The sequence below is a fragment of the Protopterus annectens genome, chromosome 13.part0 (genome assembly GCF_019279795.1).
Source record: "Protopterus annectens isolate FY-2018-M chromosome 13.part0, PAN1.0, whole genome shotgun sequence".
Taxonomy (NCBI): Eukaryota; Metazoa; Chordata; order Ceratodontiformes; family Protopteridae; genus Protopterus; species Protopterus annectens.
Window position 1 is genome coordinate 1,212,535,048 of NC_056747.1, and position 17,914 is coordinate 1,212,552,961.

At 45.2% G+C, this 17,914-nt stretch overlaps 1 protein-coding gene across 6 annotated transcripts in view; it reads right to left on the minus strand.

Moving 5' to 3' along the window:
* The window catches only part of TLK2 (tousled like kinase 2), a 3,436,060-nt gene that overhangs the window by 328,773 nt on the left and 3,089,373 nt on the right, over nucleotides 1–17,914 (minus strand). For 5 of the 6 annotated variants that reach the window (XM_044055220.1, XM_044055218.1, XM_044055219.1 and 2 more), the window contains one exon: nucleotides 11,975–12,086. The exons of the other annotated variant lie outside the window; for it this stretch is intronic. In XM_044055220.1, the coding sequence (XP_043911155.1) occupies nucleotides 11,975–12,086 (112 nt within the window). The remainder of the gene's footprint in view (nucleotides 1–11,974; nucleotides 12,087–17,914) is intronic. 6 annotated transcript variants of the gene reach the window in all.

The window sequence follows — 17,914 nt, forward strand, 5'->3', positions numbered from 1 at the left end:
GGAAGCTGAGAGTTTGAAATCCCCCCAAAAATTGGGGTTGAAAACATGTTGATCCGATATCGGATCCATAACCCACAGGTTGCAGACAAATGAATATCCTACTTCAGATTCATTGTTTCCAGACTGTGACAATTTTGACTCCATAAACTTTTTAGGTACCATTGAAGTTTCCTCATATGAAGTCTTGCATATGGAATCAGTAGGATGCAGGATGCCATGAAGCCCAAAAACTGCAGAATTTGTCTTGCAGTTAACAATGTTTTTGCTGCTATCAGTTTGAAGTAAGTAGTCAGTTGCCTTTGCTTGTCTGGCATGAGGTAAGCCATCTGAGCAGTTGTATTCAAGCTTGCACCCAGGGATGTTCTCTTTTGAGAGGGTAGCAGTTGTGGTTTCTTTTCGTTTATTGTGTACCCTAGGCATGTTAGAAGCCTTTTCACAAATGTCAGGTGTTGAAGAAGAACATCCTTGTTCTCTGCTTGTATGAGACAGTCATCCAAGTAAGGATATATTTGTATACTTCTTTGTCTGCAAAATGCAATTACTGGTGCCAGGCACTTTGTAAAGACCCCGGGCGCAGTAGATCATCCAAAGGGCAGTGCAGAGAATTGGTAATGCATTAAGCCAGCCTTGAATCTGAGGTATCTTCTGCACGATTGTCTTATTGGGACATGCAGGTATGCCTCTTTTAGGTCTAATGTCACCAGCCAAGCATTCTTGCCTAGCATGGGCAGAAGCTGCTGCAAAGTCAGCATTTTGAATTTTGGCACGTCCAGGTATGTGTTCAAAATTGATAAATCCAGTATTGGCCCGCCAGGCCTTGTCCTTTCTGGGCACCAAGAACAGTCTTGAGTAAAAACCTTGTCCTTTTTCCTGTTCTGGTACTGTCTGAATGGCCCACATATCCATGAGGGACGTAACCTGTTTCTGTGCCTCTGCCCATTGATTTTTTGGGCAGATCTGGTCAACCGTTTGCCATTGGCAGTGTGTGGAAATGGAATCTGTATCCCTGTGATACTACGTTTAGCACCCACTTGTCCTGGGTTATGAACTGCCAATTTTGAGCAAAAAATGCTAATTTTCCCCCTAAGGGTGCTGCCAAAAGATAAGTGCTTGGTGTAGGCAGAGGGAAGTCATTAGGACTGTTTTCTGTAGGTTTGCGCTTTATCTCCTCCAGATTTGGAGGTAGAACCTCCCCATTGCTTTGACCTGTATGAATCTGGGGCCTGGTATCTGGAACCCTTAGGGCATCTGGATTTGCCCCTTTGAGCTCTGTCTGACACAGGAAAGGACCAATTTTTTGTAGGCCAGTGTCTACTGAATCTTGGTGGCTGCACTTGTAAGAAGTCTTTTACAGTTTGCATAGACTTTGCTTCGTCTTCCATTTTCTTTAAAACCTCTTCTGCCCTATTACAAAACAGAGCATCATGCTGTAAAGGTCATCTAGCAATTTAGCTTTAACATGATCAGGCAAAATTTTGTTCCTTTAACCAGGCATGCCTCCTAATCACAGATCCAGTAACTGCGGTCCTGCAGGAGGCCTCTAAGGAATCAAAACCACACTGCAAAGTATGCTTTCCAACCTGTTCAGCTGCATGCAATTATTCCTGCAATTATTTATTTTCTGCACATTCAGAAATCAACATCATTTTCTGTTTCAGCAATCCCATAACATGTTGTTGACACTTGAGCATATGAAATTGACAGTTTAAGGCCCTAATTGCCAAGGTTGCAGATGTATAAACCTTTTTTCTCCATCTGTCCAGTGCCCTTGAATCTCTGTCAGAGGGGGTAGGGTTTTTTGCTGTTGAGGCCTTAACTCCCTTTGGACCCTGTGAAATGGTTTCAGGATCAGCAGCAGGGTTTCTAAATAAAAATTTATGAGAGTCAGGGACCCTTTAATATCTGTCAGGCTTGCTGGGAGCCGGAGGTAAAGAGTCAGGGGTCAAACATGACTCCAAAAACACATCATCCACAATGTCTAAAAAGTACAGTTTTGTACCTACCATAAATGTAGATGTCCGAACTGGATAGCATCTGCAGTCATAACAACTGGGTTGTCCTGTCGTCAGGCAGCCCTTCGGTCGGCCGGATTCCAAAGTCCGGGTCCGGCTTCGGCTGATGTCGCACTTCACCCGACGTCATCTCTGCTGATCTTCGGGTATAAAGGCATCAGCCGACGCCATTTTCCTCAGTGTTTCTTGCCCCAGATGCCAGTTGCCCTCTAGGAAGGCTAAATTTTGGGTAAATGCCAATGTTTCCAAAAAAATAGAAGGCAAACACAAAAAATAATCATGTATGTACATATATACAAACAAATACACCATAAGAGACTCCCCCCCGCCAGCTAGCTATTAGGAGGGTAAATACCCTAGGAGTACCACAGAGGGAAGGAGGAGGGTAATCCTGACTGCAGATGCTATCCAGTTCGGACATCTACAGTTATGGTAGGTACAAAACTGTACTATGTCCTTCATGGATGCATCTGCTGTCATAACAACTGGGTAGAATACCATAGCCAACTAGGGGAGGAGGAAGAATAGATTATGGTGTGGTTAGGATCCCTTGCAGTACAGCAGTGGCAAACCCTGCCCGGGATCTGGAATACAGAGGTAAATTATAATGCTTGGCAAATGTATGCACGGAGGTCCAAGTAGCCGCCTCAATAATGTCCTTGGTTGCCACTCCTCGTAAGAAGGCTGTGGTAGTGGCTGTTGCCCTTGTAGAATGAGGCCTTATGTTCTGTGGAATTGGTTTTCCATGAAAGGAGTAACAGAATCATATGCAATTTCCTATCCATTTGGAGATTGTCTGTTTGGAAATTGCTTTTCCTTCCCTTCCTGTTGCATAGGCTACAAACAGCTGGTCAGTTTTTCTGTTACTTTTTGTTCTGTCCAGGTAGTAATGTAGCTGTCTATGTACATCCAAGGTATGCAGCATTCTTTCCCCTCTGTTTTGTGTGTTTGGGAAGAAGGTAGTTAGGTGGATTGCCTGGTTTAAAGACACTCTGGATACCACCTTAGGCATAAATGTAGGATTAGTCCTCATGGACACTCTATCTTGGTGGAAGATTAGGAAGGGTTGTACTGCCATTAGGGCCTGAAGTTCAGAAACCCTTCTTGCTGAGGTTATTGCCAGTAGGAAAGCAGTTTTCCACGATAGATGCTGCAGGTCTGCTGTTGCTGCTGGTTCAAAAGGTGCGAGTGTCAACTTTTCCAGCACAAAGTTCAAATCCCAAGCTGGCAATGGTGGTTTCCTAGGAGGTTTTACATTCTTGATCCCTCTGAGGAACTGCCTGAGTAAAGGATGTGAAAAGACAGGTGGATCAAAGCTGTATTCTGCTGAAATAGCTGATGCATGTATCTTGGAGGAATAGGACAGGCCTGTATGTAGAAGCTCTGCCAAATACTCCAGAATGTTAGCAATGTCTATATTCGACACATCTTTTCCTCTTTCAGCACTCCAAATGACAAACCTTTTCCATTTTCCTGCATAGTTCCTTCTTGTTGAAGGTCTGCGGGCTTCAAGGATAATGTCTTTAACCCTTTGGGAAAGCTCTGGATTAGTTGCTGCTATGTGATGTTCCATGCAGTCAGTTGCAACGTTTTTAGGTTTGGATGCATGATGCTGTAGTTGTTCTGGGTTAACATCAAAGGCATCAGGGTATTGACCACATTTTGTCCCGAGACATGCTCCTCAGCAATGGGTACCAGTGTTGTCTTGGCCAGTTTGGAGCTATCAGGGTTATCCTTGGACGTTCCTCCTTGATTTTTAGTAAGACCTGTGTATCAAGGGAAGAGGTGGGAATGCATATGCTGTCAGACCTTTCCAGCTGAAGGAGAGCGAGTCCACTTTCCATGCAAGTGGGTGGAATGTCCTTGTGCAGAATTTTTTGAGCTGGTGATTGAGAGGGAAGCGAATAGATCTATCTGTGGCATTCCCCATTTCTTTGAGATGGCCTTGAAGACGTCCGGGTGTAGCATCCATTCGTGAGCATCCGAGGTGGTTCTGCTTAACATGTCTGCTAGAGTATTCTCCTTTCCTGGTACGAATATTGCCTGTAACTGGATGTTGTAGCTGAGTGCCAGGTTCCAAAGGTCCAAAGTCATTCTGCATAGGGGGGTATGAATGAGTGCCTCCCTGTTTGTTGATGTACCACATGACTGTGGTGTTGTCTGTCCTTATCATCAAATGTCCTGCTTTGAGGAATGGTCTGAATTTTTGGATTGCCAGTTTTACTGCCAGCATTTCTTTTAGGTTGATGTGCAGATGGAGCTGGTCCTGTGTCCACAATCCTTGTACGCATTTGTCCAGCATGTGAGCCCCCCATCCTAGGTCTGAGGCGTCTGTTGTGATGGTTTGGCTTGCTTGATAGTTGTGAAAGGGTAGGCCTGGATTTGACTGGCATGCTTGAGCCCACCATAGGAACTCCTGTTTTAGGCATGGGATTAGAGGAATTTCTGCTTCTAGGCTGTGCCTGTGTTGGGACCATAAATTCTTTAGGTACCACTGTAGTTTTCTCATATGTAGTCTGGCATGTGGAACCAAGATTATGCAGGATGCCATGAAGCCCAAGGCCTGTAGAACTTTTCTCGCTGTTAGCTTGTTCTGTTTTGTTAGTGCCAAGAAGTAAAGAGCGAGTTCTTTTTGTTTTTCTGTAGTTAGGAATGCCATTTGTTTTACTGTGTCCAATTCCGCGCCCAAGAATGTCCTTGTTTGGGATGGTATCAGCCTTGACTTTTGTAAATTGACTGTGTATCCCAGTGCTTGTAGCAAGTAAATGACCCTTTGTAAATCTGTTGTCAGCTTGCTTTTGTTGTCCCCTGTAGCAGGCAGTCGTCCAGGTATGGATAAATTTGGATTCCTGTAGTCTGCAGTGGGCGATTACTGATGCCAGGCATTTTGTGAATACTCTGGGCGCAGTAGATAAGCCAAAGGGCAATGCTGAGAATTGATAGTGCTCTGATCCTGCAAGAAATCTGAGGTATCTTCTGCAAATTGGTCGTATGGGGCGTGCAGGTATGCCTCCTTGAGATCTAGAGTTACCAGCCAGCACTCCTTGCCCAGCATGGGAAGAAGTTGCTGGAGGGTCAGCATTTTGAATTTTGGGACAATGATGTATGTATTTAAGATGGACAGGTCGAGAATAGGTCTCCAGCTTTTTTACTTTCTTGGAACTAGGAATAGTCTGGAGTAGAATCCTTTGCCTTGTTCTGTTATTGGCACTCTTTCCACAGCTCTCATCTTTGTTAGTTGCATTATCTGCTGTAGAGCTTCTGTTTTTTGATTTGGAGGCAGGTTTGGCATTCCTCTTTTGACTGGTAAAGTGTGGAAGTGGAACGCGCATCCTTGGTCTATGGTTTGCAGAATCCACTTGTCTTTTGTGATATAGTGCCAGTTCTTCGAAAATAAGGTTAATTTTCCGCCTAATGGTGCTGCTATTTGTTCCCTGGTAGGCGGAGTTAGAAACAAGTCACTGTGCTGTTGTAGTGGCAGTGGCTGTGTCTGTGCCTCTGTTATTACCTTGCCACTGTCGTCCTCTGTAGGCACCCCCTCTGGATTGATTTCTGCCTCTGGGACGTCTATTCCTGCCCCTTTGGGATCTTGTGGAGTCAGGAAAGGACCAGTTTTTGGCAGGCCAGTTCCTGCTAAACCTTGGGGGTTGAACCTGCAAGAAATCTTTAACCGTTTGTACAGATTTTGCCTTTTCTTCCATTTTCTTCATTACCTGCTGGGCAGGTGTACCAAACAAACTGGCCTTATCCATAGGTGCATCTAATAACTTAGCTTTAACATGATCCGGTAAGACCTGTTCCTTCAGCCATGCATGTCTTCTTATCACAGTGCCAGTCATGGCTGATCTAAATGAAGCCTCCAGTGCATCATAGCCACATTTTAAGGAATGGTTACTAACCTGTTGTATGTTATTTACCATTTCTAATATATATTTCTTATCAATGGAGTCATCAGAGGATAGCTTTTTGGTTAACTGATCAAGCATAAACTCTTGGTATTGTATCATGTGAAACTGACAATTTAAAGCTCTAGCAGAGAGAGTAGCGGAGGTGTAAACCTTTTTGCCCCATCTGTCTAAAGACCTGGCTTCCCTTTGAGAAGGAATAGGGTTTTTTGCTGTGGTCGAGGCTACTGCCTTAGGCCCCTGGGATATAGTTTCGGGGTCTGCAAGTGGGGCCTTGTATAAGTGGTGATGAGTGTCTGGAACCCTGTAGAATCTGTCTGGTTTGACAGGGGCTGGAGGTAAGGAATCTGGTGCAGTGCAGACATCATTAAATGCATCGTCCACAACAGAGAGGACAGGAGGTATAGCTAAAGGCCTGTGTTGTGGTAGGTGCAGAAAAGTCCTAAGTCTTTTTCTGGAATCTGAAAAATCCTGTTCCTGCCATTGGAATTGTTCTCGCATGGCATGTAAGGTTTCCCCAAAGGAGAATTCTTCTGGAGGATAAGCAGCTGGAATGGATTCTACAGCATCTGAGTCTTCATAATTGGAGAAATGAGCCTCTGGCTGGTCTGTAATATCAGAGTCCTCCGCGGAATCATCAGAGGACACGGGCTCGGGGGGCTCTGCTCTAGGTCTCTTTTCTAGGGGCTGAGAGGCCCTGTCTGGGTGAGATTGAGATCCCCTAATTAAGGATATTAAATCTTCTGCCAGAGTAAGCATATGTGAACTAGAAGTGGGCCTAGTTGAGGGGGGTTTAACAGGCACTGATTTAGTAGATTTGGCTGCTTTAGCCCTGGTAAAGGCCTTAATAGACATGGCTGCAGGAGGCCTAGCAGCACCACGTGCTGGGGTAGAGACATCCAAAGGGATGGTGTCTGATAAGTCACTAGTAACCACTGTAGGTAAGATTTCTGAGGCCGATTCAAGTAAGGTAGCAGGAGCCTCAGTAGTAGTCATTGATTCAGCTGTGCTTTGATCAGTTTTCGGTTTCGCGAAACCGAGACACTCTTGTTTGCTTAACCATGGTTTCGCGAAACCGCGGACCGCGAGTGTCGGTCTTTTCTTTGCGTTTTTTAACAATCTGGGTAGTCGGAGGATCCGACGGCATAATGTATGCAAAATCTGAGCCGAAAAACTGTTCAGCAAACTCCGACCGATGCCTAAGCGTTCGGTTGAATGAGGCACAGGCTGAACAGGCTGCTACGTCGTGGTCTGGGCCTAAACAAGGCAAACAGTAAGAGTGGAAATCTTTATGAGGTATTTGTTTCCCACAAGTTAAACAGTTATTGACTTTTTCTGACATCGGCTGAGGCAAGAAAGAGTCCCCAACGGGTACTTAGCTTTTAGAAGTCTTGAGTAGTATTCGGAAGTAGTAATCTCTGGATCTGACCGACCGACACTTGCGAACAGCTTCTGCTTGGGCCACGGCAAGAAAGACTGAGGAAAATGGCGTCGGCTGATGCCTTTATACCCGAAGATCAGCAGAGATGACGTCGGGTGAAGTGCGACATCAGCCGAAGCCGGACCCGGACTTTGGAATCCGGCCGACCGAAGGGCTGCCTGACGACAGGACAACCCAGTTGTTATGACTGCAGATGCATCCATGAAGGACATCAGGGGGGTATGGCTAAAGGCCTGTGCTGAGGGAGAAGGAGGAAATCCCTGAGCCTCTTTTTTGATTCTGAGAAATCTTGACTCTCCCAATGAAAATGCTCACTCAAACTATGCAAGGTTTCTCCAAATGAATAATCCTCAGGAGGTGATGTAGACAGTATAGACTTCTCTGCATCAGAATCCTCATAGGGAGGTATAGATAATTCCTGATAAGAATAAACAGAAACCTCATCTGACGATTCATAACCAGTGTCTTGCCTAGGCCTCTTATCTGGACAGGGATGGGAACCCCTGATCAAGGTGATAAGGTCTTCAGCCATTTTGACCATCTGTTTTTTAGGCATAGAGGCCTGTACACGTGGCTCATGCGTCATTTTTTTTTAATTTTAGAAGTTGCTTTTGTCTTTGGTTTTGCAGCTGTCGTCGGTTTGATATACAAATGTTGAGGCCTGAATACACCCCTCAGAAGCCGATGCCTGCTCAGCGGCTCTGGACCCATCCGAGGGAGATACATCCGTGGGTCCAAAACTTTTAGAGTATCTCGCAGCATGCCAGACTCCACATGGGTGTCGGTAGGGGCCTGCGACTCGAAAGTAGCAGGTATCAGGGGCTGCAAAAGCGCCTCACTGAGTACCGATGACTGGCTTAGGAGAAGCTTTGTTGCCCGTTTTGGACCTCGACTGTCTCTCTTTGTCCTTTTCTTTGTGTTTTTTATATACTCCGGTAGTCGGATTGCTATCAGATGATATTTCTGGGTAGTTAAATCTGTTTCCAAAATACTTTGAGGCAAAGACATACCGACGCTTAATAGTGCGTTGGTTAAATGTAGCACAGAACCGACAGCCAGGCACATTGTGATCAGGGCCTAGGCAAGGAATACAGTATAAATGGAAATCCTTAATGAGGTATTTGCTTCCCACAAGTAATACAATTATTAACTTTTTCTGACATAGGTATGGAGCAAGAAAAAAGTTTCCCCAACGGGGTACTTAGCATTAGTGAAGACTTTGGTTCTGAAACTCAAAGTTGAATATTTCAGGAGTCGGCCGACCGGCACTTGCGAAATGCTTCTGCTTCGGGCACCGCGCGATAAGAAAGACGAAAGAAAATGGCGTCGGCTGCATGTTTTATACCCCTGATGACCTGACGTCATGGAAGAGGAGACAGCAACTGACGCAGGACCCAAGACTTTGGAATTCAGGCCGACTGAGGGCAACCTGCCAGCAGATTACCCAAATGCAATGACTGCAACAGTGAAACACAAAGAATATCAGGGACGGTTGCTTGGAAGCCTGGAAGTGTGGTCTATCCCAGAGCATCCCGAAGTGCATCCACAGGTCTAGACAAAAATAGGGGAGGATTATTGGCTGCTGCTGGCCACTCCATCTCTGGCCAGCAGGAAAATCCTTTCAGTGACATTGAGGGCAGAGATTGATGCCAACTGCCTGAAGCAGACATCCTTGGGATTAGAGCAACCCTCAAGGTCACCTAACTCTAGAGTCAACCCAACCTGCCCAGATGCAAAGACCAGACAGTTCAATGCTGAAGCTCTGAGAGGAAGGGATGACTCTGAATCCCTAAGAGTCAATTTGACCCCAGAATACTTGCCCTAACTAAACTCAAGACTCCATCACTGTCAGAATTGAGAATACCACAGTAGGGGTCCGTGTCTGAAATAGCCAAGCTGTCGGCGTCAACCTGGATGCAGGCAAGGCAACAGGGTCCATAAGTTATGGAATCGAAGGGCAGGAAGAGGAAAAACAACCAATGGAGATGAATCCTCAGGTACTGTAGTACTGGAACCAAGGTGGGACACCTTGCTAATATCTCAATGGACTGCCACCAATAATGTGATGTCTGGTCAATACTCCACCGGACTGCGACCAATAAATGTGACGTCTCCCACTTAAAAGCCTGGTCGGTAATAAAGGAGCCTCAATCCTCACCACTGACTCCAGTGTGGGAATGTCACAGAAAACACCACAGCACAGAGCACACAAAAGTAAAATTCTACAATTTCCCTTAAGAGCACAACAGGAACATGCTCCATTTTCCTGGGACTTGACTATATACTGCTGTCCACCCCAAATGTAATCCCTTATCATACACTTCAGAGCAATATGTTCCAGTTTAAGACCTCTGACTCGCTCACACTCAAAATAAATTTAAATCTCACACACTCAAACACTTGCGGGAAGCCTGACACAGACTTCTAGCTGTGTCCCCTTCTCCAATACAAATGGTAATGCTGCCACCAGAGTCAGACAGGTCTACATACCCTTCAAAGGGTGATAAATTATTAAAAATTAAATATCAAAATAAATGACAGCTATGACCAGAAGCAGCCAGGCAACAGAGGTAATATGGGGAGTATCAAACAGGTATAAGCACACTCTAATCTCTAAAGAACACATTGATTTTCATTACTTTACACTGTGGCTGGACTAACAATTAATAATACGTAAAATGAGTACAAGAATGTAAATCAATAACTTTCAATAGACACCAAAATTCAATCACCAGAAATGTAAAACTAAACTGTTGGATAGAAGTCTGTCATCTTAGAAAACTATCTAAATAACTAAACTTCCCTAATCTAACTACAGAATACTGTCTCTATGATTTAATCTAAAACATAACAGCAAGGCAAAGCAGGCTTACAGTTCTGGGGAATCCTTTTCAGAATATCTCCTGCACAGCACTGTAACTGACCAACTCTCAACTAACTGCTACTCTTCACTAACTGCTCACAACTGATTTCAGCGGTCTCTTTATAGTCCAAGGTTACAAAAAAGTCAGCTGTTTAAAAAAGTTCTTTTTCCTATCAATCAGCTGTTCAAATGATCACCTAGCAACCAGGAACATTCTAACAACATCACTAAATGTTCAGCTGATTCTCTACAGTTAGTTTGCATTTTAGAATCTCCCTCACAAACATGTGCAATTAGAAATGTAGCAAAACACTGACAGATTCTTTAAATATTTTGTATGAGCAGGGAGATGCTCAACATTTTAAATAATTACTTACATTTTCACAATTAGACATGCTAAGATACAAGTTAATCTGAGAATATACACACATCTCCTGCCAGACATGCTAACATAAATGAGACAATGTTTCATTTTCTTCGCACAAGGCAGCAGGGATAATTCCGAGTTGTATCTGGGCCTGAAAGGAAGACCACATCAGTTGCTCCAAATCTAAAGGACTAAGACTCGCAACTGAGTGGACAGATGGTTCTGACAAGGCCACTAATGAAAGCTTGGCAGGCAGTCAGCCAGCAGATGGATTTTCCAATCGGATACCAGCCAGAGAAACCCAGATATGAGGAATAGAGGGAAAGGACTCAAGCAAAACCTCCCTTGAGGTAAAAAGAGAAAAAAAGGGAATGGGCACTACCCAAACTTCCACCCTTAACCAAGGGGCGACTGGGAGCACTCAATGCTGGGGAGAGACATTTCTCCAAAGTTGGCACTGTGAGGAGATTGGCTTCAAGAGGAAGGAACATAGTGTGGTGCTGATGTACCCATAGAAGTTGATGGATTTCCAGATCCGTCTAACCTGACTGAGGAGGCACTCTTTTGTAGTCCCCCTTGTCAGTCTCTTGAACCTTGGGTTCATAGGAACTCGCCTTGCTTTCACCTCACTCCTTGTCAGCCTTCTTTGAGGGAGATGTGGAAGCCGCAGAAATGCCCCAAGGTCAACATGCTCTTCAACACCAAATTGGCCATGACCTAATTCAAAGCCCTGGAACCAAAACCAGCAGAGATGGAGCACTCTGTGTCCAAGTGTGAAGTGCCACAGCAATAAAACCCCTTCTCCTTGTCCATAGTGAAAGCAGCAGCATACCAACTGTCTAAAGAAAAAAAAGCCAGCATGAAAGGCACACACCAAGGAAACTAACCATCTAACTTACTACACACTAGAATCAAAGAGAAAAGCACTGCATGGGACTTTTTTAAACAGATGGATAAAAAAGGTGGGGGGTGTCACAGACTGAAAAACTACCACTGACTGAACTTACAACCTTCACCCAACCCTTACTAAACTATCCAAAACAACCTACAAAGGGTAGAGGAAGAAAATCAGCCAAGAAAATGCAAAAATCACACCAAATACAAAGGATACAGTGGATCCTATGACAGAGCTCGCAATTACACTGCAGTCTCAAACAAGATCTAAGGTAGTTAGGAACGAGCAAGGTATTGTGGACAGAGGAGGTGAAGCTCCACAGTTAAGTATTTTGGAATGGCTGGCCTCAGATCACAGTCAGATCTGACAACCCACAGGTTGAATCAGGACGGAAAAAGACATCATCAGATCAAGATTTAAATAGTGTTTTCAACTGTATCAGTTCCGCTACTTAAATGAAATGATCTAAAGTGCAACACATACTCACTTACCTTTCTTCCATATAGACATTGATAAAAAATAACACCAACGGACCAGACATCAACTTTGTTGGAAATTTTTGGAGGTTCTTTGCCAACCACAAAACATTCTGGGGGCAAATACCTTAAGAAAAATAAGGGTATAAAACAAAGATAAGTATCCCAAAAACACTAGTGAAAAACCTGTCACAGTTAATTATTCAGGACAGCTCAACCTACAAGTATTCTAGTTATGCTGCAAGAAATTTAAGAATACAGTAAGAATAGAAAGTAGAAAAAAGTTACGTATTCACCATAACTTGGAAATCTGTGCTATCCAGTACCATTATTCATCATGGATGGGCCTTGGATTCGACCTCAGATCTGAGCTGACAACTGAAAGGACTGATCCAGAGAGCTCAAGCTCCTCCCCTTCCCAAGATCCCTTGCTACCCACAACACTCAGATTGAGTTTGCTGAATACAGAGAAAGGTGGCAGTGAAAACTGCCTATAAAACTGAAAATTTCCTAAAGGAAGACATCCCTCTGTATTTACCAAATCTCCTGAAGGAATGGGAAGGAGGGTGGGAACGTGATGAATAATGACACTGGATAGCACAGATTCCAAGTTATGCTGAGTACATAATTCTTTATCTGATGCTATCCATGTCATTATTGATCATAGATGGGTCACAGTCCCCAGCTACTAAGAACCCTTGGAGGCCTCAGGGAAGGATATGCCAGAGCACAGAGGAACCAAAAGGAGCCCTTGCTGCTCCTAGACACTAAATCCAACTTATAATGCATAACAAAGGCGTGGGGGTTAGACCAAGTAGCAGCAGTGCAAATCTCATCTAAAGAAAGTTTTATCAAGAAGGCAGAAAATATGGCTACCAACTTAAGTGAGCATTAACTGGTCCAGAAAGATCAAGGTGCTTGCTTTCGTAAATGTAGGAAATGCAGCTGGCGATCCAATGTGAAATAGATGCCTTGGAAACTGCTTGACCTTTCTTGGCCTGAGAGAAGGCAACGAAGAGCTGATCGGACTTCCGAAACTTTTCAGTTCTCTTAAGATAATAACATAGCTGTCCTATGGGCATCCAGACAATGCAACGTATATTCCCCTTTAGTAGAAAAATTGGGGAAGAACACAGGAAGCTAAATAGATTAGTTAAGATCAACTCCGAAGCTACCTTCGGGATGAATGAAGGACTGGTCCTGAGAGACATCCTATCCTTGTGGAACACCATGAAAGGGGGCTTAATGCTGAGAGCCTGCAACTCTGAGACTCTCCTGGCTGAAGTAACACCACCAAGAAGGCAGTCTTCTAGGACAGAAATTTATGATCACAGGTTGCTGAAGGCTTGAAGGGATTCTGCGTCAAAGACTGCAATACCATAGTGAGATCCCATGGAGGGGAGGCATCCTTGACAGGAGGCCTAAGGAGAACGATCCCTTTGAGGAAGGCATTGCACAGCCTAGAAGAAAAGTTGGGACTTTCGTTCAAATGGTAGTTAGAGATGGCCACCAAATGGAGTTTGATCGTAAAGAAACCTGACCCCTTGGTGAAATGGAGAGGCCAATAAAGGAAAGTTGTGTAAAATCTTACCATAACCATAGATGTCCTCCTCTTCCATGTTGCAGTATTCTACATGTGGGTTTACCCTACTTCCTTTCACATACATCCAGACAGTATTCCAAAGTTTTTCAGTCTCTCAAGGTGCGTTGGGCGTCTGATGTGGCTGCAGGAATGTGGGCCATAAAAGTGACGTCTGAACGCACCAGCCCCCAGAACAGAAAGCCCTAGTTAGAGCCGGTCCTAGCAGGGCATAGCCCATCCAGTGCCACCCAGAAGAGCAAGTGCAACCTGACAGGAGGGGAAGGAGGGAGGGAAGGAATACTGCACCATGGAAGAGAAGGACATCTATGGTTTATGGTTAAGATTTTACACAACTTTCCTATGTCCTTCTATTCCAGTGTTGCAGTACTCTACATGTGGTGAGTGCCAAACCTCACTGTGAATTGGGTGGTGGTCTGGAAGAAGTTTTGCGGAATCCGTGAAGGATAGCCCTGGCCCTAGAGATATGGTCCAGCTTGTAATGCTTGGTGAAAGTGTGCACTGAGGACTAAGTAGCTGCTTCAAGGATTGTGTTGGTGTTTAGCCCCGTAAAGAAGGCTCCAGAAAAGGCCATTGCTCTGGTGGAGTGGGCTTTAATATTGCCCTGCAAGGTTTTCCCATGTGACAATTAACAGAAGGAAATGGCCCCAGAGATCCAGGCCGAAATGGTCCATTTGGGCACTGCTTTCCCCAGGGCTCTGGGATGGAATGAGACAAACAGTTGGGTCAGATTTCCTAATGGGCTTGGTTTTATGCAGATAAAACCTAAGTTGTCTATCAACATCTAGGGAATGAAGTACTCTCTCGCTATCCCTTTGCGGACTGGGGAAAAAGGTAGGCAAGTGTATGGCCTGGTTCAAAGATAGGTCATTCACTACCTTGGGCGAGAAGGATGGGTTATAGTCCTGAAAGTAACCTTCTCAAGGTGGAAGACTAGAAAAGGTGATGTAGCCATTAGAGCTTGTAGTTATGAGACCCTCCTGACTGAAGTCAGATCCACCAATAAAACAGTTTTCCATGTGTACAATTTTAGGGAGGCTTTGTCTGCTGGTTCAAATGGAGCTAGGTGAGTTTTTCTAGTACATAGTTAAGGTCCCGGGCGGAGGGGATGGTTTCCTGGGAGGTCTCAGGTGAAGTACCCCTTTGAGGAAGAGTTTGGCAGGAAGTCTGTCTGCTAGGGGTAAATTCAGAGGGAGACAGGCAGATATTGCAGACAAGTGTGCTTTTAAAGAAGAGTAGGCCAGACTTGTCTGCAATAGTTCACACAGGTAGGACAGGATAAGATGGATGTTGCTTGACAGTGGGTCCAACTATCTGTTGTGACACCATATGGAAAACCTTTTCCACTTTGAGATAAGAGTTTCATGTGTTAGGTTTTCCTGGCCTCCTGCAGGACATTGAGCATGTCCTTGTTGTACAGGTGTGTAACAGGAATCAGAATCCTATCAACCACAGAATAAGGTGCAGAGACTGCCACTGTACGTGTATTTGTAGTCCCTTGTACTGTATGATTAGGTCCACTGATGGGGGGTAACTTGTGGTGACTGCCCTTGGACAAATGAAGGAGGAGGAGGAACCAGTGTTGTCTTGACCAGTAGGGAGTCACCAGCAAGATTTTTGGTGTGTCTTGCTGAATTTTCAGCAGCACCTTCTAAATCAAAAATGTCCTCTTCCCTTCCAAGAAATTGAGAAGGCATCTGTTGCCAGTGCCTTGAGGTCTGGTGCCCTGGTGCGGAAGCCAGGAAGTTGCCTGTTGATGGAGGAGGCAAACAAGTCTATTTGAGGTGTACCCCACTGGTGGGCCAGATCCAGGAAGACATCTCTGTGAAGCATCCATTTGTGGTTGTCTGAGATGGTCCTGCTGAGATAATCTGCCTGGGAGTTGTGAAGGGATGGGATGTAAACTGCCTGTAGGGTAATCCCCTGTGAGGTGGCCAGTTCCTACACCAGCAGAGCTAGTCTGCAAGGGAGGTAGGATTTGGTCTCTCCCTGTTTTTTGAGATACCACAGGACTGTGGTATTGTCAGTGAAAATCTTGAGAGGGCCTTGCTGGAGAGGTAGGGTAGGAAGGCTTGTAGAGCCAGGATTGCCCTCATCTCTCTGACATTTGTGCGCTCTAGTTTGGGCGTGTTTGGCCACAAACCCTGAAACTGTCTTTGGCCTAGTGTTACTCCCCAGCCCAGATCTGAAGCATCTGTATGCATGATCTGAGTGGGTGGTGGTGGTTGGAGAGGAAGGCCTGGGTTCTTGGCCAGTTGTCCCAGCCACCACTGAATTTCCTGTTTCAGGCAGGAAAGAAGTGGTACCCTGAATTCCAGGGGATGGGAATGCTGGGTCCAGACCGATCAAAGATACCATTGTAGTTTCTTCATGTGCAGTCTTGCTAGGGGGAGCATGGGTATAGTGGCTACCATGTAAAACAGAAGTCTCGGGTACTGCCTTGCTGTCAGCTCTGATGCATGGAGGATGCCGAGCAGCTGTTCTATCAAGGACACCACCCTTGTCTGGTGGCAAGAAGGCCTTCATGAGGTCTGTGCGAATCTTGCACCCCAGGAAACAATGTCCTATGTGGGCTCCAGATGGGATTTTGGGAAATTTATTAGAAATCCTAGAGACTGCAACAGGGACAACAGAGGAACCTGAGAGTGAAGAATAAGGGTCTTTTGCCTGAATTAGCAGTTCATCTAGGTAAGGGAATATTTGGATATCCTTTGTCCTGTAATAGGCGATGACTGGAGCCAGATATTCTGTGAATACCCTGGGTGCGGTGGAAAGTCCAAAGGGCAAGGCACAGAATTGAAAATGGGATGAGCCTGCCAAAAACCTCAGGTACTTCCTGAATGTGGGCTTTATTGGGATGTGCAACCGACACAGGACCCAAAACTTAGTTAATCAGGCCGACTGAGGGCTACTGCAAGCAGATAACCCAAATGTGATGACTGCAACAGTGAAACACGAACATCATCGGGGCACTTATCTGATTATTTCTAATCTGTCGGTGAGTAGCAGGAACACCTAGCATACAACTGGCGGCTGAAGAGTTCGGAGAGCTGGTGCATGCATACATCACTTTTATGGCCCACATTCCTGCAGCCACGTTAGACGTCCGACGCACCTTGAGGGACTGAAAAACTTTGGAATACTGGCTGGACGTATGCAAAAGGATGAAGGGTAAACCCACGTAGAATACTGAAACACTGGAAGAGGACATCAACAAAATGTCAGGAATAGAGGGTGAAAAGGGATCTAGACTGCGTTGTATGCAAAAGGATGAAGGGTAAACCCACTTAGAATACTGAAACACTGGAATAGGACATCAACAAAATGTCAGGAATAGAGGGTGAAAAGGGATCTAGACTGCGTTGCTTAGCCCAAATAGAAAATCTCTTCCATTTACTAGAATATACCTTCTTGGTAGATGAACTGCGGTGGTGGTGCTGCGGTAGCATTGTTGCCTCACAGTACGACGTTGTCCTGTTTCGATTCTCAGCTAGCGCGTCTTCTGTGTGGAGACATGCGTGAGTGGGTGTATCTTTGTTGCAGGTTATGCATCAGAGCTGGCAACTCGGCACATAAAAATCTACTGCCAATCATTAGCGGACCAGAGTTCCGCTGTGGCAACCCCTAACCAGGAAAACCCGAAAGACACAACAACAAACTTCTTGGTAGATAGACTTTTGAGAGGCCAAGATAATACTCTTAACTGGAGAGAGAAGCCTGGACTGGGAAAGGATCACTGGAACTGGAGGAATCATGCTGTCAGACGAAGAGACTGGAGATTGGGAAGAGGAAGTCCTCAAGGGTGGGAAATGAGATCCAGAATTGGATCTAATATTCAGGGCAGACATTTCAGATGAGACCAAAGGAGGGAAAATCATGCCTGACTAGGCCAAAAAGGGGCAATGAGGATGAGAGAAGTCTTCGGGCGAAGGGCTTTCTGTAAGACTTTGGGCATGAGGGGAGTTGGGGGGTAAGCATATCGAAGTCCCGATGGCCAATCGTGAACCACAGTGTCCTTGGGTAACACCACCAGTCAGTGGGATAAGGGCAAAGTAGTTGCTGCATTTGTGGTTGTCCAGGGAGGCAAAAAGATTGCAGCAAGCGATACCCCAAAGGTCGAATATTCAACATGCCACTGACAGATTCAGGGAACACTGCTGAGGACTCAAGAAAAATCTGCTGAGTTTGGTGGCTAACACGGTGGAACTGCTGGAAATGTGCATTCCCAGAAGAAAGCATGTGGAAGACATCTCCCATTCCAGCACTCTCATGGCCTCTCTGCATAGGGTATATGATTTTGCCCCCCCCGCTTGCTGATGTATCTGAACACCGCCATGTTGTCTGTTTGAATTACT